Source organism: Manis pentadactyla, chromosome 3, assembly GCF_030020395.1.
Source record: "Manis pentadactyla isolate mManPen7 chromosome 3, mManPen7.hap1, whole genome shotgun sequence".
Classification (NCBI taxonomy): Eukaryota; Metazoa; Chordata; class Mammalia; order Pholidota; family Manidae; genus Manis; species Manis pentadactyla.
Genome location: NC_080021.1, coordinates 39418014 through 39441746, shown reverse-complemented (window position 1 = coordinate 39441746; position 23733 = coordinate 39418014). Strand labels below are relative to the sequence as shown.

The 23733-nt window shown below is 34.5% G+C and overlaps 1 protein-coding gene across 1 annotated transcript in view; it reads right to left on the bottom strand.

Annotated features, from left to right (window-relative positions):
- Positions 1-351: 351 nt before the first annotated feature.
- Positions 352-23733, bottom strand: part of YWHAZ (tyrosine 3-monooxygenase/tryptophan 5-monooxygenase activation protein zeta) — a 28348-nt gene continuing 4966 nt past the window's right edge. Inside the window, exons 3-6 of the mRNA XM_036876471.2 lie at positions 6011-6134; positions 5296-5459; positions 5116-5211; positions 352-2521 (exon numbers count right to left, since the gene is read on the bottom strand). Of these exons, the coding sequence (XP_036732366.1) occupies positions 2462-2521; positions 5116-5211; positions 5296-5459; positions 6011-6134 (444 nt within the window). The 3' untranslated portion in view covers positions 352-2461. The remainder of the gene's footprint in view (positions 2522-5115; positions 5212-5295; positions 5460-6010; positions 6135-23733) is intronic.

Here is a 23733-nt window from a genome sequence, read left to right as displayed (position 1 = left end):
GCCCAAGGCAAAGTATCTTGTTGGAATCTTCCTTTATCTATTGGGCACAGTGTAGAAACAAATTAACAGCTAATGTTAATGAAATTATCACAATTTATCTCAGAATTTAGCTAGTATAAGCAATGACTGATGCACATTAATAGGCAAATATAAGCTTTATAGTTTTAAATGACTTTTTAAAATGAGACCCATCACTTCAGTGTAGCTTAGTTTTCCTTAGCTGATTTCATGTCCTCGGCCTTGGGGTCAAGAGAAATCAATAGAAAAAGCAAGCTGTGAGTGAAGATGCATTATTATGTTGTCCCAATTACACAAGATATCTTTTCTCTTTTGAAAGAATGACCCCAAAGCCTCCATTGCACTTTTATTTGAACGTAGTATTTGGGACAGTTGTCCCAAAGGGCTGATATTTCCCAATTAAATCTGAGGTCATAATAAAACAAGCAACAAAACAGTATTTGGGGTTTCAGTTTTTCACCTTTACCATTAAGACTCACTGCCTCCCATCATCAATATTTATTGAGCATTTACAGTGTACTAGGCACAATAGAACATACAGAAAACATTGTCCCTGCTCTTGAGGAGCTTACATTCTAAAAGAAAAAAAAAATACACCTCTTTTAAAATGGTATTTGTTTGGTGTTTTCTGCAAGATACAGAGGAAATAGTCTGTAGGACGAGCTTTGGGTGTAACTTAGCCCCATCATTATTTAAAGAGAGGAAGAGGAAGGCAGACAATGACAGACCATTCAAGATAGGTAAGGTTTAGAGGGAGATAAACACAATCTCATCAACTAAGGAGAGATTTGCTGCAGTAAATAGGATGAGGGGAATAGTTTGTGGGATGCAAGCAAAGGAAGCAGGGTATCCTTAGACAGTGAGTGGAGCCAGAATGATCATGCGGTCTTTTTTTCCAAGTACATGGCCACCAAGTAGGAATGGTTGGTGACAAGACACAAGGATAAAAAAGATAATCCTGTACATGTGACAACAGGAAGAACAAACATCAAAACTGAAGGCAGAGTATAAGAGTATCAAGAAATTCTTAAAAACAAAAGTGATTTGGAAGCACAAAACTTACAGTTAATGCTACCCAATGTTATGATAGGCCAAGAACATTGTGGCTTCCTAAGTTAGAAAATGCCATATAATAAAATTTTAAATGGAACACATTACTTTTTTTCCAATCAATCCCCCCACCTCTAAAAAAAAAAAGGTGCATTTTTTTTTTCCAGGGGTAGGGGGAGTATGGGACATGGTTGGGAACAGTAGTAGTTATATTAGTAGTATTTTGTTATGATAAACTTTGTATTTAAACTTGGTAAAAGCCCATTAGCTGCCAAGAGGGAATAAGGAATAAATTTCCAAAAATGTACAATTTCCTTTAGAGAACTTTCAGAACCAAAGGACTAATTTACATGAAAAGCTGTAGATAAAGTAGTTGAAAAGCCCATTCATAAAACTTTTATTCCACTTACATGAACTTAATACATGTTCTTAACAATTATACTTGGATTGTTCATGAAAATTTCATAAGACATTAAACAAAGCTAGCCATCATCAAGTTATTTCCCTGTTAACTATTTTTATACAGCACATGCATGTTAGGCAAGTATCAAAAAAAGTCACAAAAGCCAAAAAAAAAACCTAAAAAAAAGTTTAAATACATGGGTTTTTTGTTTTGCTGCTGCGCCTGATATACATGAAGTTAAATTAACTGATATCAAGCAATTCATTTTTACTGCATCTTTACTTGTACATTTGTTCTTAGGTTGCCTAAAACATTTAAATACAAATAAACTGAGTGTAGCAAAAAAAAAAGTAATGAAAGCAAACAGCAGGTAACTTTACAAATAATGGAATGTGAACCATTTCTGCCCTTATCCAGAGTAAACTGGGTCACAACTAAAGGAACCCTTCTGCAGCTGCAGTCAAAGGTGTGCACACTGTGACTGAGTATTCCACAGATATATATGGTTCAACATGTAATATCCATGGGATAACCCATTTCTACTACAGCCTTCTAAGTGCTCCAAACCTTAAGTACCCACAATAACTACCACCTGTGACTGGAACCAAGTATCCCTTTTATTCCCCACTGGGACAAACCAATATGTGTAGGCAGTTTTCTTTGCTTAGACATGGAAGCAGTTTTAACACTGGCCCTTGTGAAGCCACAATGTACCAAAAGTACTATGCCAAACATTTATAACTTGTATAAAAAATTCCACATCCCCATATTGGCCACCTCAAGATGAAAACAGATAACTCCCTAAATGTTAACTGGCTCTACTCCCCTAATATTAAACATAAAAACCACATGGGAAATATAGAAATTCAAATAGAAGTAACATAAACCTGTCATAAATCGTAAACAAAAAACTATTTGTGGGACAGCATGGATGACAAATGGTCTACTGTGTAAATTTTAGAATGAGGCAGACAAAAGTTGGAAGGCTGGTTAATTTTCCCCTCCTTCTCCTGCTTCAGCTTCGTCTCCTTGGGTATCCGATGTCCACAACTGGTAAAAGAAGGAAAAAACTTTCAGCATTTTTCAATTCGAAAAAAGTGTTAATATGTATGTCAAAGTAGAAAAACGTAAGCATGGTTTTTGTTGAAATGCTTTCCTTAAACAACAGCAGCAATGAAGATAGCTTTAAGATTTAAAATACCTCAATATAATTTATTTTCTCTCTAGTCATTTTTTTAAGCAAAGTACAGTCTTCTTCAAATAAAAATATCAGATACAAGAAACTCTTGGTTATTCACAGAAGGTAAGGAGAAAGAACAATCATAGAGGAGCCTGAATAACCCTGAGAAGAGATGTCTATTAGTGTAGCTAGACCAGAATCATCTAATTCAGCCCATGTTCAAAGAGCTCATGCTACTCCCACTCCAAAGAGAATCCCACATTCCACGAAATTCAAGGGCCAGGATCAAATCTTAACTAAAATACAAATTTAGCATTTCTAATGTTTTTAACTTAGAAAAACATACCTCTGTGAATCTTTAATAATTCAAAATAAATAGCTGAACATAAAACAGTGTGGTCAGAACCAAATCTTGAGAGAAACAATTGTACCATAGTGGTAGGACTATGGATTCTATTAATTTTTTCACTAATGTTACAGTTTCTCAGCAGGTCAAAAAATTTTTTAAAATATCAGCTGCTTCAAATATTTAACATTTTTTTTACAAGTCTTACAACTCCATGGTGATTTTTTTTTCCCACAATGATTTTTAGATGTATTATAAAGGACTGATTCAAGATGATGTTAAATTTTATATTGCTTATACACCGAAAAATGAAAGGAAAAAATCTCAATAATACTTTTCCATCTCCTAAATAACCCATTAATTTATTAACCAAATATATCTCTGGCCTGGAAGGATTTGTCACACACTTAGCTAAATGATCTCTGGAAGCCTGTGTGCTCCTAACCAGGAGTTTTTTTTTAAGACAAGATGAAATTGTCTTCTAACATCTTTCCAGTTCTAACCTTCAAGGATCCTTGAATTTTCCATATAAAAATGATAAAATGTGATAGAATATATTTTTCTTCCTAGAAATGGTCAACCAGATCCAGATTCAAGTACTAGTTTTGGTAAAATTTCTACTTGACAAGATAAATGCTCAATTCAACCTGTAATAACAGGTGACACTACTGAGGCTCAGAGAAGACACATAGTATGGTCACAGAATTGGAATTTCAAACTTTGGTTTTCTTACTCAGTTGTTGCAGTGCACTCTTCATGCTATGCTGGTACCAAAATTCAACTGAAGTATGTATTTCACATCATGCCCTCTTAGAAAAGTGTTGCCAATACAACACAGTAACTAGGTTTCAGGTTCCACCTTTTAGGAATGACAACTACCTTACCACTTCAAACCAGAAAAATAAAAATTTCTTAATACTAAGTAACAAACCAAAGTGCTTCTTTCATTTGATATAAAAAATTCACTCTATAAGAAATTATAGCTTACTCTAGTGACTAAAATAAAAATCTCACAATTTTGTAGGCAGCCCCCAATTATACTTTCTAAAATAATTTTAAGATTTAATAATAATAAAGTTAAGTACACAAAATACTAGTCAAAAACTCTTTGCTGAGACTGTTTAACACGAGAATACAAAACTGGTTTGGAAAACCGGCAGTAGTCTACAACAGCTAGAAGTGAAATGTATAAAATGACAGAGTCCACAAAGAGAAATGGCCCTAAAGCTAAAAAAACAAAAAACAAATGAACAAAAAACCCATTAGCACTAAGATTATAATCTTTATTCCTAGCTCTTTACCTGGCACACAGCAGATACTTGGTAATTTTTTCACCTAAGCCTCAAAATTTCAAATTTACTATTTATCTGAAGGAGAGAACAATGGGGAAACCTATGAGGCCAAACAGACATATCAACCAACTACAATGTGTAGACTTCATTTGGATGCCAATTAAAATAAAATGTTTTAAAATATATGTAACACAAAAAGACAACTAGAATTTGAACACTATTTAGATATTCAACATTTTAAAGGCATTACAGTCAATTTTTTCAGTGTGATAATGGCACTGTGGTTCTTTTAGTCTGGAGTATACCAAGAATGACAATTCTGACCTTCCATACTAAAGTTATTTGCATTCTGAAGATTATCTGAAAACTTTGTTAACTCAAGTTATTAACACCTTACCATAGCTATATAAACATGGAGGCAACTTTATGATCATCAAAACAATTTTAATGGAATTTAAAAACAAAGAGAATTTGTGTGTAACTTTTGATATTTTTAAAAACTAAACTTCTCTGTGACTAACATGGGGGGTGGGGGAAGGTATCACAGATTATAATGAATAATAAAATGCCCTATGTGATTACAAGTCCAAAATCTTGGATGACAAATTTTAAAAACTAAAATTTTAATAGTACATATGAATGAAAGTACATTTTTAGTTCTTGGATTAATATTTCAGTCTCTGTAAGGTGGTTTTCTTCATGGTTCAACAGCAGATAGTACCTTATATTTAACTTAATAAAAGACCATTAAGAATTCTTTGTGGTACTCTGTAAAACAACGTAATTTCTTCAACCACATTAACTATTAATGATGTTATGTACTTACTGTCAAGTTGTCTCTCAGTAATTGCATTATTAGCGTGCTGTCTTTGTATGACTCTTCACTTAATGTATCAAGTTCAGCAATGGCTTCATCAAAAGCCTTTTGATTAAAAAAAAAAAGGACATTTCAGTGCTTAAATAATAAGGATTACTAAATTTCCACAGAACAGATAAAAATACTTACTGTCTTTGCAAGAGAGCAGGCTTTCTCCGGGGAGTTCAGAATCTCATAATAGAACACAGAGAAGTTAAGGGCCAGACCCAATCTGATAGGATGTGTTGGCTGCATTTCCTTTTTGCTGATTTCAAAAGCTTCTTGGTATGCTTGTTGTGACTGATCCACAATCCCTGGATAATAAAACATACTAAAATGTATTGATAAAGTTTGTATGTATTTTCTCTTTATGTCTCAAACCAAACCTTTTACTTTAAGTCTCAAACCAAACTTTTAACTTCAAATGATACCCTCTGAAATAGTAAGCTATAGCAACCTTACTTGAATGAGGATCTTAAAAAAAAAAAGCTTCTCCTGGCACACCAGTAGCCACTGGTTAATGTCAAGAACAAAAAAACAACTTTGTAATCACCTCAATATTGTATTTTTTAATAAATAGTTTGGACCACTATTTCTTAAAATTGTGAGAAAACATCCCTGCAAATCAGTTTTTTTGCAAGCCATATTTCAGGACACCAGTAGTAGGCAGGAAATACATGTTCTCAGGACTAAAAAGAAGGAGAAGGAAGTGTATACCACTTCTCTTCATTTAGAGCTCTAAGCAATTAAAAACAAAAAAACCCTACAATTCAGAAAGAGATGACTTCCATACTGTTATTTTATAGAGAGACCTCCACAGTTATTTTAAGTAACTTCAACAAACAAATTGAAAAACACAGCATACCTTTCTTGTCATCACCAGCAGCAACCTCAGCCAAGTAACGATAGTAGTCTCCTTTCATTTTCAAATAGAAGACTTTGCTTTCTGCTTGTGAAGCATTGGGGATCAAGAACTTTTCCAAGAGAGACTTGGGAAGAAAATTAAGTGTTATAATAATAATAAAATATTTACAAAACTGAAAGAACCGGTGTTTCTTAAGACCATATTATAGCCTAAATTATATAATTTTAATACTCAGTCACTGCCAATAATACAACTGATGAATGCAATAGGCTCATGAATTTGTGGTTTAAAAGCAAATGCTTTGGACAGCAATACTTAAAATCTGAAGTTAGTGTAAAAAGAGAATGATACACTTAAATTTTGCCTCCCTCCACCCACCATAGTCTTACTTGCATTCTAATAAAGACTACATTTTAATGAAAGTAAAAGCATGAAGTGTGTAACATTTTCCATTTTCAAGATAGCCATGACATTTTAATGGAAATAATGTAAGAGAAGAAAGAACCTTTTGGGTTTCTGGAGAAAAATGACTTAAGCAGAAACTCAAAAATGTAACTGACACTAGAGTTCATGACAGAGGAAACAGAACAACACTACTTCATTTATAAAAATACAATTCAAGTAGAACCTCACAATAGGTAACAAGCTGTTCAAAGTAGACTCTATTTTTCCTAACTAAATTAAGACAGTGGTAGGATTATGAGAACTACAGATCTGAAGAGCAAACCCTAACCCCATTAAAGTGATTTTTAGCTAACAAAATACATGTTCACACATCAACCCAACAGATAAAACTTCATCCTTTATAATTTTGTTTAAAACTGTAATATCTAAACTACTTTAAATCCTGTTAATAGTTTTAGTCTAGTACTGATTTAAAGCAAAAAAAAAGATTATTTTATCAGGTGGAGAAGGCACAATAAACTAATCTTTTTGTTAAGAGAGGGTAATTCCAGTAGTATCATTAGGCAAATAAAAAAAAACAAAACCACTCTCACCTCCACCCCCATTTCCTACTAAATACACCCTAGGAATTCAAGGTGAAAGTCAATTTTCAACCAGGCTTAGTCCCAAATCAATTTTACAAGGCAAAAGGTACCTAAATGACTGGTTCCCATTCTCCAGGCAGTCACCCAGCAGTCACCTCAGTTTATACAGCACCTTCTTATATGCAAAATAGTTTGAAAAATGCATTTAAATAATAACTGTATGTTTACCCCATTATTATGTTCCAATGGTGGGTGGGTGAAAACTTTAACCCAGCCTCTCCCCCTTCTTCTACAACTGAAGCTACAGATATCCAGATGAAGTGGGTAGCCACCAAGTTGGCAGGAGGGCCAAGCTGCACTGCATTAGAGAAGGGAGTTAAAAGTGAGTTGATGTTTCCTTTGATTATGAAATGTTATTTTAAATTACTCCCCTGAAATCAGAGAAGAGCAGTTTGGTTAGGGTAACAAGATCTTTATTACACCATACGTGTACCTTCATATTCAAAGATCTCTAAGCTACAAAACTACTTTGTCCTTTGAACACCAGGCTCTTTGGGGGCATGGACAATCTTTGAACACTACAGCTGCTCTTTAGGGATTTGCCTCAAACAGAAGATAGGTCCACTTAATAATAGTAAGTGAATTTTTTTTTTCACTTAAATGACCAGGCCTTTTCAAGTTTTATATCTTAATACAAAATTCATTGGGAAATGGTAATGACTAGCGACTCTGGAGTCAGTCTAGGTTTAAACTGTGGCACTCCACAATTTTAAGGTAAGTTTTATTTTTGACTGGCTAAAGGTTAGACTATGAAGTCTAAAGAAAAAGTATAATGTGATGAAACACAATACACAAATAACTTCAAATTAGAATAGTGGGAGAAAATATATAAAGAAGGTTCCAAATGCAGTTAAAACTGTGAGCTGCTCTCTGGCTCATTTACATATATTTAAGATTATACTAAGAATGTTTTCAATTAAAATAAGTGACAACAGCTAAACCCAGCCACAAGGTCAATTTTCTACCAAGGTAATCCTATTTCACATTTCAGTGTTACAGCATACTCTTTGACATTCACTAATTCTCCAAATAAATGCCACTGTGGCTAAGCACCAAGACTATAATGGTGAGCAAGACAATCTCTGAATTTGTGGATAAGTGGTCTAGCAAGGAAGACAATGAAATTAAGAATAACATTGCCTAGTCATACCCTTCACTTCTCAGTGACTGTCTAACCTACTCTCTATACATATGTAAAGATGGAAGACCACAAACATGTAGTAAAGGGGGAATCGTTTAAGATATAAAACTTTAAAAGTGTACATCAGAAAACCTGTAGAAATTACTTAGTCAAGATGTCAATAAATGTTATGAGGATTCATATCTTTTATGAGTAGTAACTTCTGTATCCTTAAAACACATTTTACACTGGTTTAACTCATACTGAGAATTTTCAAAATAGCAGTTAAGTACCTCTTCCTCCAAGATGAACACTGCATTAGTTGTAACATCTGATTAAAACAACATAAGCAAAAACAACTTTAAAGCTATTGACCAAAGCCTGTAAGTAAAACAGGAAGGGGAAATTAACAGTACTCAGGCTGCTTATTGGCCTAATGATAAACCAAAAGGTCCAAGTATCAACAGTGGCAAGATGCTTTTGATGAAATGTTCACTCTAAGTTGAGCAAATCAACTCACCAAATTGTGTACATTAAATATGTGCATTTTTTGTGTGTCCAATCACATTTCAATAAAACTGTTAAACGTAGCCAAGAATAGGATAAATGGCATTCATTTGTCTACCCAATTTTTCAATGACATAAAGCTAAGAATCACTAAGATTTAAAAAACAAAAAGCAAGAAAGACTGGATTAAACAGTAAACTTAAAGGAGCTAACACTGGTTCAAAAAGTTAACTATGACTGTCTCCAAAGATGACCTCTACCTATTCCCCTGCTATCCCTCCTCCTGTCAAGAGGGGGAGTCCTAGTTAACTTTGTTGACTTGCTTTGACTAATAGAATGCAGTGCAACTAACTGCTGTTCGACTAACCCTTAAGAGAAATGGCAGCTTCCCCTTTTGCTCCCTTGGAGCCCCTGAGTCAGAACGTGAAAGGCCAAACTACCCTGCTGGAGAGAAAAGCCAGCCAGACCCAGTAATAAGACATGTTCAATTTGGGTATTTCAGCCCTGCCAGAACACAATGAGTGACCCCAGCCAATACCATGTGGAGTAATGCCCAGGAGAGTCCAGACAAGCTATTTAATAAAGAATGGAATAAATTAAATAGAATAGAAAAATGGAAAAAATCATTGTTTTGAGTCACTTGAGTTTTGACTGGTTTGTTATACAGCAACAGACAACTGGGAAAAATTATTTCAAAAATAAACATGCCATTTTTGACATTTAAGTTAAGCACTTTATATGGATTATCTGAACCTTCCACACCCTATCCATGAGATACAAACTACAGCTATCCCCATCATATAGAAGACAATGGGACCAAGTGATGTAATATGCTCAAAACTATAGCTAACTTGTGAAGTTACAACTCCAGGTAATATAACCTGCATTACTAATGTTATGCTACATATCCTCTGCCTCAAGAGGGTGATATGTCCACTAAATAAAAAAGATAATGTGATTCCAAGATATTAACATAATTAGGAATCAAAGTCAAGGAACATGGTTCAGAGGTTTACACTACACTAAGAAGACCAAAAATCAAGAATATACTGTTTCTTTAAAAGCATACCAAGACAGACATTGACAAACGGAGTACACAGGAAAACAAGCAAGAACAGGGTGAGGAAACTAGATGAAACTGTCATGATGATTCAAAGAGCATGACACTGAATGGCTCCAGAAGACAAGACTAGTTAAATTTAACAAGAGGCAGATTTCTGCTCAATATGAGAAAACTTTCATGAGTAGTCCAAATTTGGGCTAGGCCACCTACTCAGAGTTCCACTCTTCTTACAAAGATTTTAAGGAGAAATGAAAGGAAAACTTAGATATTTTGCAGAGGAGATTCATAGATCACATGTAGTCTCATTCAACTCCAAAAGGTGGAAGATACAGAGCTCATTTAAATTAACTGTAACACTAAAAATGTGATTAATTATGTTAATTTGTCAAACCTACCAGAGAAATAAAAGCTCAATTTTCCAGATCTGGAAGCCAGACATCTGGAAGGTGATACAGAGAGAAGACAATATCAGAAAGAATGAGAACAAAGAGAGAAAAAAAGCAGCAGCAATAACAAAGAAAAAACTGGAGGCAAGCAAATTAGAAAACAGAAAGGGAGAAAGGACTAACAGCTATTTTCATAACATACAAAACCTTTAGAGAACATCCTGCTAAATATACAGTGCAACCTCCTGTACTTCACTCATCTACAGCAGTACAATCAAAGTGACTGATGACTCTGGGACATTGTTAAGAATCTGAATTTAAAAGGGAAGACATCATTACGTAAGGGAAATAGGCATCACAACAAAAATAGAGAGTGGGCTTACTACTGAGGTACCTTCCACCTATAAAATTCTTCATGACATAGGACATTAACTTTCTAATCCAAATGTAATTTACAAGTGAAAAGGATTTTCAGTCAAACACAAAATTTAAGCACAGCTTACACTCAAGCACTGAGGCTACAGTATTAATACATATGGATCTTGCTAAAATAGAATTTGACTTAGAAATTCAGTTATTTCCTCAAGCATTTAAAAAATCTCTTTTTGATGACAGCCACTACCTTTTGAAGATATCATGGCCAATATTCTCAAAAATACCTAAGATTTGCTGAATTAGAGATGTATATTCCAACTTTCTACAGGGATACTGAAATCATGATGCCACTAGAAGCACATGTCCAGTATCTCTGTAAATGGCTCATAATCCAGAACTAAGTACATGATGTGGTTCCGAAGAAAGGGCACTGAACTTTTATCAGTGGGTAAATTACGCAGAGCTTAAGGTCTTAGAAATCAAAGACTTTTAATCTCTCTACAGCATCATGGTACAACAACTAATGTCTCAAGTTACGAAAACGATATATAGGGTCAAATAATGATTCCCCCCCTCAAACAGTCAATTTATTCAGGGCAGAATATATTAACAATAATTTCTAACACATGCCTGATCCAAGTATGGTCTATTCAACATCAATGCTTTGGCTTTGGAGTGTATTAAAATTATGGAACCACAAAACGGACAGGTCATCTGGTCCTGGACTGCCCTTCCTAGGGTAGGCTCAACCTGCCCCCAACTAAAAGGAATTTAAATAGATACTCAATCCTGACTGATAAAATATTTCTAATGAAAGGATTATAAGCTGAAAAATCCATGTCTATATATTCTAGTTATAGACTTCTCATTGGTTCTTTAGTAGGATTTTAGCCTGAAATTGAGTACATATCAAACCTTTAGGCTACAATTAGATTAGAAATGACCTAAAACATCAAAACTGCTGCATGAACTGGCAGCAAGACCCTATCTTTGGGCATCCAAGCACTTCTTGGAGCAACAGTTTGGTGTTAATTGAAATAGTATAAACTCTAAAACCAGGATGACTTTGAATCGTACTTGCATCATTAATTTCAAAATCCCAGGCAAGTTTAATCTCTCAAAGCCTTAATTTTTCTCATCTATGAAATGATTAAAATGAAAATCTACTCCAAAAGGCTGCTATGAGATGTTCAGAGTATAAACAAAGAAAGCACAAATCACAGCCTCTGACAGAGTAGGCACCCCACTCAGTTAGATGTAAACATAAGATATGGCATCTAAAAATCTGCTTTGGCACTCTTGTACTCCGATTTTAGCACTTTACTTTGGTTTCACTAATCTAAGATTTGTGTAACTCGAAAGGATGGTAAAATAAATGTGCAAAAAGTTTTCATTTAAAAATACAGGATTAAGTCTATCAAAGGACCAAAGATAAAGAAGTACTTTCCTTTAGTACTTACTCTTTAAACAGCAGACTTGTAAAGGGTACAAACTAAGGAGACAGACTGCCTACTACTTAAATTCAAATCCCAGTTCACTGCTTACTCGTTGCCATCATCCTGAAAAAGTTCTGAAATCTCCCTGGACCTCAGGTTTGTCATTTGTAAAGGGGGAATATTAGTAGGAGATAAAAGACACAAAGTTGTTGTGAGGAATAAATGAGTTATTGTATAGAATGCATTTAGAGCAGAACAAGTATTATCCTTGGGAGGGTCAAATAGTCTAATCTGAACCATATTCTCATGCCAACTATTTTCTCCTTCAAGGACTGTCTAAACTAATCAAGGAAATTAACATAGAAGGTATTTGCACTGTAGATAGTAACGTTAAAAGGACACCTTAACCAACCAACTCACCATCCCCCTTCCAGAAACCCACCTTATTTCTGGACTCCCCTCTTACGTGAACTGACTTCTTTATGTTTAAAAAATGCTAACTAACTCCTCCCAACCATGGTACTTATTATTTCTCTCTAAACAGGGACACTTTCCAGAAAAAAAAAAACCTAAGTAGTAACAATGAATGCTCCACATTTATGGCTTAGAATTTTTTGGTCTTAAGACTGTTTTATATGCATAAAAAAACTTACGGAAAGCTGTCAAGATCACAGAGGCTGACCTAAGCTTTCCAAAATTCTCACTTTTGCTTCAAAGCTTCTACCTTAGCAATCACCACAAATACTTTTTTCCCTAAAGTAACCATAACCATAACAATAACCATTGTCTGTCATTCTTTGAAGAGTGTTCCACTGGGGGAGGGGTGTGTAAAAAGAAAAAAAAACCCAAAAAACTAGTTGGGCTCAAAACTCAAATAATCACAGAAGCTTTTCCTAGAAATAACTCCTATACTTACCATTCTGCTTCACAAAATATTAAAAAGATGTCTACATAAGGGCTATTAAATTTTATAGCTTCAAGAACATTAAGTAAAGTCAGTCTTTTTTTTTTTTAACTGAGTGTATAATGAGAATTTATCAACTATTAGTACTGTATGGTGTTAACTGCCTTTGTTAATGTTAAGGAACCAGCAGTTTTAGCCCCCACTGCTTTCATATCAATGCTGATGTCCACAGAGTAAAAATAGCTAACTAATCATGACAGTATTGTCATGAAAATAGTTATGACCTCATGAACCTAAAAGGACTGACAGCTAGGGGTCCATAGATCACTTTAAAGAACTTTGATTTAAAGTTGACTTAAATCTGTGCTAACTACCACCCACTAGCTCTAATCCTATATTGTTTTTAAAATCTAATTCTCCAAACTATTCAGTTTAGCCTACCTTTCCTGTACCTTTAATGTCTGGTTAAGAGCTTTTATTTGAAGGAAAAACAAAAGGAAATAAACTGATCTTTGTCAAGAATGGACTAGCGAAATAAATTGTTATACTCACGCAGCATGATACAGACATTTAAAAGAGTGCGGTATATGCCAGTATGTCATCAAGTGTAAGATACACATCCAAGTATGCAGGTACAACTTACAGAATAGTTTGTATATGATCCTACTTGTGTGTCTTCTTCAAAGATAAAACTGTTTGCTTCAAAGATATGATTGTTTGCATAGTCATGACAAATTCCCAGAAGGATACAAAAAGAACTAATAGAGATTACCTCTGAGGAGGTGGGATGATGTCAGAATTTTTTTTTTACTTAATATCCTATGCTCTATAACATCTAAATTATCCAGAGGAAGTATAATTTAAAATAAAATTTAACTATGATTTTGCTCCTTTTCACAAGCATATGCATTCTTAACCTACTTATTGGCTCCTCTAACACATTTTGTATATATTAAGCCCTTTTTAAAATATTAAATCCCCAGGCTGAATTATAATATACAAATAATTTGAACAGCTTCATTTAAAATAAAAGAGGCAACTTAGAATAATCTTGAGGCACGAGGAAATTTTAGCTCAGCATCCTGAAGACTATCAAGAGTTCACTGTCTTACCAAACTTCTGATTTAGTTTTGACAAAACATGATAGAAATTACTGAGGTCGATACTGTAATGATGATGAATATTTTGCTCAAAGAGAAGAAAACAAAACCAAACCAACCAACGCCAGATCTGCTTCTCTGAAGACCTAAGAAACTGTTTAAAACCAGCAAGTATTTGGAGTATGGCTAAGCATATCCTCATATGCTTCTAGGACCCTTAGATAGTTCATCGAGGTTTCAATTTAATGACCCTGAATGAGGCTAAGAAAGACAGTTAAAAAAAAAAATCACCAGATAGGGTGGGACGATGTTTGATACAAGGAAAAGTATACATGTTTGGAAGCCAGGAGGATTTTGGTACTAACTCTGCCACCAAGAGAAGTGATGAAGTTTCAAATACAAACTCATGAACCACTCCCTCAATAGTCCTCTTGTGCTTCATTATAGCATTAAGTTCAAAACACCCCTTCCAATTTTATCCCAGGAAAGCTTCGCTACTACACTGAACACTTCACACCCCACCACTACTGCCTTAGATTTTAAGTTCAAAGTCACTTTTTTTCCCTTTCTCAAATAGGAATTAGAATTTTTAGACTAAGGATCCTTAGACTCATCTTTAAAAAATTAGCAAGTACTCATTATATATTTATTTCAGCCTAAATAATGGCTATGCGCCTCTATGCACTCAAATCATTGGGCTATGTGCTGTAATTTGGCCTTGCCAATTAGAGTAAGTGAAGCTAACTAAGGAAAAATATACTTCAAAGGAAAATTACAAGTTACAGAGCTGGACTATCTCCCTTTTCAAAGAGTAATCCATTCACTACGAAGTAACATAACCCATTTAGAAAGCACTTTGTAAGTAGGTTCTATAAAGTCATATAACAGCTTATAATTTTTTAATATTGTGTGGATTTTGATAATTATATTGTATTTATGTAACATTTTCATCATCTGAGGAATCAGGTAAGGATATATGAAAAATTCTTCATACTATTTTCCCAAATATTTTTTCCTAAATTCAAAATGACAACTTAAAAAATAAATATATAACTGACTAGGACTACCATTTACCACGTAGAAAAGGCTGTCTTCCCTTTTGGTTATTTAATATTACAATTATTTTATAAAAGTAGTTTTAAAGAAAAATCTCTTTTAATATCACTTCTGGAAGATGGTATTAACCAGTTAAGTTTGCTCTCCAACCTCATACCCTTTTGTGCTCACTTATTTTCAGATTTCCTTACTGGGCTGGTAAAACTTGCATTTTGGACAAAAATTACACAAAAGGAAGTGATGCATTTGTTAAGAAAAATATGAAGGATAAAGAGGAAGTTCCTACTTTGTCTTAATAAGTATTTCACCAAGTGGTCACAGTGTTAAATTTAATTTCCACAAAGATAAATGTACACAAAATAGCATTAGTACATAGCCCCTGAAAATATAGCTGAGGTTAACAGTCTTCTTTGACTTGATCCCCCAAATATTTGAGTGGGAAGGACCAAGCCTACACACCCACTCTATTTTACACTGTACTATCATGGCCCTTTTCCATGAACACAACAAATGGAGAGAAAATACTCTGCTTTCATACATATCATACATGAAAAATGCCAGTGGTTAAAAGGGGAAGAGTGGCAAGAAATTTGAGGCACAAGGACCCTCAAGTGTGATTCTCATTATTCTTCACTTAAATATAGAACCCTAAAACAGTTTAAAACCAAAACCATCATTTTAAATTGTATTAAACAAAGTGGTAATTCTTCTTGGTGTTCTGTCATTTCTCCATTCCTCCTAAAATCCATACATCTTGGAGCAAACATCAAGTTTCAGTCTACAACCAAGGTGATACTACCATAAAAAAGTATTAATGTTAAGTCAGTGTATCTGAAATGAAAGACAGTGTATTTGAAAATGAAAGACAGGCTAGATGGTCCTTCAAGCCGAAAATTCAATTGTTCTATAAAGTTAAACATTCATTCAATTTATTTACTTCCAATTTATTCAATTAAAAAAGTCAAAATACCCCAATGTCATTTTTAATAATATCCTCAGTAAGAAACTTAATTCCAATTCTGTAGACAATGTAGAACTTCAAATTTCTAGTCTTGCACAATTCCTTTATGCACAGAGAGAATTTTCCCTTTATTCTATATAGCCACTAGTCTTTTATCATTCCTAGATCTTTAAAATTAAAAAAAAAAAACCAACAAGCTATTTCTCTTGCAAAAAAGGCCCATCAGTTTGGAAATTATAGTCTCTTACTCCCCCTTGTGGCTGGAATGGCTTCCTTTCTTTCAATTGCAACCTCATCAGTTGTCTCCAAACTACAATCAGAAGTGTTCCACTAAAAATGCTAATGATCAAGTATAAAAATGCTAATGATCAAGTAGTTGTCAAGAACTAATAATTTAGTAGGTATTTGCAGACATTCCAACTTTAAACTCACCTTTCTGTGCAAAGCTGGCCTAAGAGAGAATTTTAAGTGTTCTATGAATATGAGAGACAGAGCTGCTTAACTTTAAGGATGGAAACAGAAATCTGACCAACCATTGAAGAAATGCCACTTCCCAAGTATAGGTGGCAAATCTATGCTATTTCACTTTTTAAAAATCAGCAAGGAGTGGGGTTTCTGGCAGGAACAAGGGAAAAAAAGAGAAGTCAGCAAGGAATTTGAGAAAGCCAAGATATTGTTGTCCTCCATACTTAAGAAATGTTAAAGCTAGCCTAAAATGTCATTTATAATTCCTGTTTTCCTGTTTAAAGCTAGAACAGTTCCTCTGATTTTTGCCCAAAATGAAACAAAAATATTTGCACAAAACCATGCTGATAGCCTGGAAAGTTCTAAAAATGAGTGGGACTGGAAACTGAATTAAATCAGATTCAAAATAATCGTGAGCCTCTGGATCCTTACACTAGCAAAATAATCCCAGGAGATTTGATGCTTTTGCCTCACTTTCAAAATGTAGCTCCTGAAGATAACAAAGAGCATGATCACTTTGGGTTGTCATGTTTCAGAGCATAATAGTAAAATACTCATCAAATTACTGAATTAAGAACTTGCTTGTTCTAAGTACTACAGTCTGGCTATTATGTAACACTGTCCTCAACTGTTGATTCCACAAAATCGGCAAGTAATTGTTTTGGGCACAGTTTTTATTACATGTCCCTGGGTCCTGGTTGAATGTGGTCCAAGTTTATGTCCTTCTAAACTCTGGGCAATGGTGCTTATATTACATGTTTTAAGAGGAAAAAGAGCTGACAGTTTATTAGTCTTGGATCAACAAGAGGTCTTTCTCAGAAAAGCATTTTGTAACCAATCACTTAGAAGCATTCAACTCACCACTGGGTTGGGTTCCTTAGTAATATTGCTAATTAAAAAAAACTAGGTCAGAAAATTTGTTTTCAAGATGCAAATTAACCTCCACCGGGAAATGTTTCTAACTCCTTAATGCTGTACAACTTGTTAAATAATTAAATGAAATTCAAATACAACAAAAATTGGGCACTCCTTGCAATAAATACTACAGGATCCTCCCTAGATTTTAAAATAATGAATATGCATGCATACAGGTCAATGAACTGGACATCTTATTCTGGTCTCCTTAACTCTATAGACTAACATCTAGCTGCCTGACCTTGCATTTTCACCCTGCCAACCTACAAGTGGCTAATATTTACCACTGTAAACATATTATTTGGGGAGAAGGAAGAAAGCTCACAACAAATTCTGTCAAAAGAAACTCACAAAAGACTATATGCTGAAATCTTTTTGAAAGCTATTCCAATGTAAACAAATGTGCACATGCCATACAACAGGATCAGACTGGTAACAACTCAGCTACATTATCCATGTTTTGTCTCCCAAGACCCACACTGTGGGTCCAAAAAGGTCAACAGAAAAAAATTAGTGAAATCTGCCAAGATATGACTATTCTATACCACATAACAATACATTGTCACATTGTATCTGGACAGAAAATGCTAAGTTAAACCAATGACAAGTGACAACTGCTACTGCATAGGAACTTTCACAAAAAATTTTTTATAATTGCATTGAATTACTCATGAGAGAACAAAGAATGATCTGCTGCTCAGCAAAGTGCCTAATACAGTGGGAACTTCTGAGATATGATGGGTAAGCACACCACTCTTCCCAAGCCAAGTTCAAATTTGTGCCACCTAAAAAATACTAATCATTATCATATTCCTTCAATGCACTTTACAGGTTAAATAACAATTTCAACAGTCTGTTTTCAAGGAGAATAAAGCCAATACTCTCAAGTTGTTGAAAACTTAAGCAGAAACCCTCAGGCCATAAAGACAGGAATTAGCAATGGTTTTCATCAGGGACAGTGAGAAAACCAAACTAGAACCAAAGGCTTTGTGTAGAGATTTTGGGCAAATTGAGCAGAGGGACAGAAAGAAAAGCAGCAGTTTACCAAAATTTAAGAGTTAGAGCTACATGCAGCACAGAACTGAGAAAAAAACAACAAAGGTAGTAAGTTCAAGTGAGTGTCCACCAGCTGCAGTGAAATGTTTGTAATTTAGCTTACATCCATTAAAATTAGATCACGTTTATCCTTACAATATCACTTTCACGTCAATGGTTCAGTGGGAGAATTAGGGGTAGAACTACAATGTACAAGAGAAATGGCAAATAATCCTGGGTCCTACCCATGAGTGTATCACACAGAGTATCAACACGAATGTATAAGCTTAAGAGCCAATGATCTAGACAACATGACAATGACAACTTGCAATCAGAAAATGGAAGTTGAAGTCCAAGATGTCATTTTGATTAAGTCTAGAAAACGTGCTAAAATTAGGTAGTCAGAAAGGACAGGTAGTTTCAAAAGCAAGAGGAACTCTGGGCTTTTGCCATGTTGAAACTGACTGCAGTCCTAAATCCCGTGAAGAGCAGTTATTTATTCTTAATGCAAAAGCATCGTAATGCAAAAGCTATGGTAACCAGGATGAAATCACAGTAGGAATCACAGGAATTCTAGAAAAAAAAATTCTAATGCATACTAGAATTTCAATGGACCTCAAAGTAAGTTTTAACTTGGCCAACATCAAAACCCAGTATTTTAAAGTTAGAAGTTTTTTCATTACACTTTATTCAATATAAATGTGCCAAAAAGCACATATTTTTGGAATAAAAAATGTGTGGCCCAATGAACCTAAATAATCCAGTAACATTTAATTCCGCATTATAAAGACAAACCAATTTCCTACACTAGCCTCCCCCTTATGTGCTAGAACCACTATTAGATGCAGAAATCGGTATTATATATTCAAAGGGGAAAAAAACCCATGTCTTTCACAGGTTAAAGCCCTCACTACAGAAACAATGATTAATGTATTAAATGATAAACTACGATGGAGGGCACTGAAAATCTAATCTGATATTAGTAAAAGGAAGAAATTAGTCCAAAGAACAGAGCCAGATCATCAAATCTTCAAAGTTTGTCAAATTGTAACATTTTATTTTCTTCCTAAGAACAGATAGTTTTGTATGTTTACCAATCTACCTTCAAAGAGGCAAAATTTGGTGTCATTTCCTTTGCTTAAGTTTCTCCATGGCCTTTAAAATTCCCCATTCCTTAGGTATGTAACATTATAGTAGGATCTTTGTGATCTAACTAGCACCCTTATTTCCTGTTTCATCTCTTGCAAAATTATTGAAAAAGGCTTTTTTCAAAATGAACAATGCCCCACCCCAACCTAATGTCCTGATAGAATGATCTAGAATGCAACAACGCTTTTAAGGAACTTTCATTTGCTGATTAACCGAATTCCACTTAGTTGATGGCCTGCCTTATACTAGGTTCTTCATTCCTAGGTAAATGATCATGATGCCCATGACCTGGGCTAAATGCTTAAAGAAAGTTGGTTGTTTGGCTACTCTCTGGAATACCCTTCATCTTCTATCTGCAGTTACATCCTTAAATAAATGAGCCTGACATTTGTTTCCAACACTATGCCATTAAAGTGGCTATAATTACTTAAATTATGTTACTTAAATGTTATAAAATGCAACTATGAAAATATGTGTTACTATGAAAAGTTAAGTTGAATGCTTTTGGAACTAGTTTTTAAAGGAGTGGCATACACATACAAAAAATTCACTTGGGTTGGACAAACCACTAAATTTTTTTTTAAAAACCTGTACATTTCTGTAAGAATTCTGAACTGATTACCAAGCACCTACGTCCTCACTCTGCAATGCATTTCTCATGTGAAGAAGAATGTATTTATAGGAGTGGTTAGCAATTTCCAAATTGTGAGTCTATAAATATTTAGAGATAAAGTCTAAGTCTTACATTAAATACAGGCAAACATACATACACATTTACTTTAAAATAAAATGGTTAAAACAATATGAACATACTTGAACTACTTTTCAATTAACCAACTTAACTAGAATACTTCTATTACACCACTATTACCAGTAGGATCTCTTCACTGATAAAGTTGGGTACTCTTAAAAGAAAAAATAAGCAGCAAAATTAATCTTGGCAAACTATTAACTACTCTAAGGTAGTTTATCTTCCCCCTTTCTAATTCAGATGCCTCTACTAGGGCTAAATATAATTTCCTCTTTCTTGGATACGTTAAGAGTTGGATCATTACTTCATAAATGTGCATGTTCTTCCTATACAGTTGGCCCTTGAACACCACCGGTCTGAACTGTGCAGGTCCACTTAAATGTGGATTTTTATTTTTAACAAATGTACTGGAAAAATTTTTGGATATGCAACACTTAGAAAAACATTTTTTCTCTATCTTACTTCACTGTAAGAATACAGTATATAATAGATGGAACATATGAAATGTGTTAGTATATTTGACTGCCCAGCGGTTTGGCACCCCTAATTAACTCACTGTTGAAGGGTTAACTATACTTTCAGATTTCAGGTTTTTCAGATTCTAATTTCAAATCTTTTCACCATATCCTCTTAGCTCACTTTAAGTATCTTCACAGCTCATTTAATCACAGAACACCTCCAAGTCATCTGCACCTCTCACTAGAACAAGTAGGAGAGACTTTTTATTTATATTATTATTATTAACTATTGCTATACTGAACGAGGGACAGGTAACCAGTGACTCTTGGATAAAAGTGTTGATTATTCTTCCCCTTTCTGCCAAATAGGGAACACCAGCCTTTCCATTCTCACTCCTTCATTTTCTTTCATTTCTACTTCATACACCTCAGATTTCCCAACTGCACAAAATACCTCATCGGGGCAAAACTTATGTGAACACTCTTCAAAAAATACTGAATTTTATTACCAAAAAGACTCCAATCAATGTATTCCTTTCTGGGACTGTAGGTATCTACTGTCATATACTTTGAAACACACCAAAAGCCCTATTTGACAAAAACATGTAAACATCGCAAGTAGTGACGATGGGTATAACACTGCAGAATTCTTTTCAGAAGCCCTATTCCAATGAAGAGCTGTGATTGCCAGCTTCCAATTCTCTTTAGCAGGTTTTAAAGCCCAAGGCACATTAATACATTTAGAGTAAGAAGGACCCAAAAGCTGCCTAATTTCCTAGCTTGCTCCTGTTTAATGGCAGTTTTGTAAGCTAGAAATATAAAGCACTGCCCAGCAACCACACCTTAAAACTGCCTTGGTCAATGCAGAAAAGTATAATAAAGTGGATCACTATTTGAATCACTATTACTATTACTCAAGTTAATTGAATCATTATCACTATTTACTCAATTACTATCGCCAACTGTTAGATCATGGTTTTCAATGGCTCACCTCCAAAAAGTAAAGGAAGCCATTCTTTGCCTTATACCAGCCACTCAGAAATGTTAATGAAACTTAAAAAAATTTGCTGGTTAATATGGACCCTCTGCCCCAGAAAAAGTTTTTAAAGCATCTTGGATTTTAAAAATCTCATTCCTAGACTTTTAATATACCCCTGTACTTTAAATGTCACTGCTTTTAAAACAGAACCCAAAAGCTAAGATAAACAGGGTACAGGAGGTAGTCAGGGGCTTTATCTGACTTGCATTTTCCTCAACATCCTATGGGGTGGGATTATTATTCCCATTTACTTGAGCTCAGTTTTCTCAGAGGTAAGGATCTTTCCTTTGACTGTGAAGCTATTAAACAGTAAAAAGTTGGTTTGACTCAAAACCTAGAGTTCCTTGAATATTACATTCTCCTTTAAGCTTGACTTAGGTCTTCTAGCATGTATTTATTTCCTCCCTCATTTTGTTTTTCATTTCATCATGTTCAAGACAGAGCTACCCAATTTTTGGTTTCTTCTCGTGGGTTTATATGGAAGAGATGTTAGGAATCACTAGTGTCGAGCCCCTGCCCAATTACCAAGAGAGCTTTTGGTCTAAAATCTGGCAGGAAAGCCAGATGACATCAGTTCACATACTACAATTTCAAATTAACAATGCAAGGAAGAGAAGAACCCCAATTTCTTTTGCATAAAGAGAAGTCCATACTGTGAAGAATATGACCAAGACCACTTTCCACAGTAATGCTGTCTACAACTCTTATACAAGGTAACATGGTTCCTCTTTTTTCCTTCTTAGTAAATGGTATATAAACACTTGATAAATGCATAAAAACAGAATGGTAGTAACTATTTAACAAAAGACTAAAGAACTCTTAAAAAAACAAAAAAGCTTTGAGCTCTGGAGAATGATACAGGTGCTCAGTGTAATGGTGAAGTCTGATTCACCACTGATGCCACCAGCCATTAACATTAATTCTGAAAGGGAATTGCCTGCTTATTTTTCTGAAATAAAAAAAAAAAAGTTCAGAAAAAACTGAAAATTTTAATTGATTATATTTTTATCATGTAAATAAGAACTTAAAATATAATTAAAGCATACTTTCACTAATCAAGTACACATCAGTTCAAAGAATTTTTTCTTCTGGAGAAATAGCAGTTCTACTCTGAGAAAAAGGAAAGGGAATCTTATGCAAGATGTTTCCAGAGCCAACATGACCTGTTTGAAAAAAAGATGATAGGGAAAAGAAGCCCGCTTGAAAAGACCACAGATCTGTAAATATCAAATTTTCCCAAGTTGTAACAGAAAAGGCCTTGGAAATTAGCAGTACTGCTGACCTAGTTCTTTTATCATCTTTTCTAAAAGATGCCCTTTTGCTCATTTACTTAACAAATACCTAAGTATCCACCATATGTTAGGAGGCATGAGCCATGCAAAGATCACTAATAGGGCAGAGCTTTCTCTTAAAAAGACTTAAGGCTGGAAGCAAGACTAGAATTCTGAGTTTTTTATATGGCAAAGGAATTAAATTTTCACTTATCTATACCTTCAAAGTGGCCATTTCATTAAGACTTGGTGAGAAGCCAGTGTTTTTCTGAAGGAGAACATGGGTACTAACTAGTATCAACTCCTCCCCCCAATATTATCAACAAAGAGAAGCTATTTAGAGATTAATCTACTTATTCTCATCCACACTGATCCTATATGCACTAAGTTCTTTTTCTTGATAAGGAAACAAAAGGGAAGCAGAGTTAAAACTGCTAGTCTTTTCCTGGGAAAATCCTCACAGTGACACGGATTTTTCTACTTCGTGTGTGGAAAACATCTAAATACCTACCTGGAGTCATAAATAAAGCTTGTTAGTAGAGGGTAAATGTTACCACATAAATTGACTTCCATCTTAAGGGACACTACAAGTTGTAGCAAACCCTTTGGAACCAAAATAAAAACTATGAGGATTAACTGGGGGTAAAACACCAGAGTGAACAAATTGAGCAACACATACACAG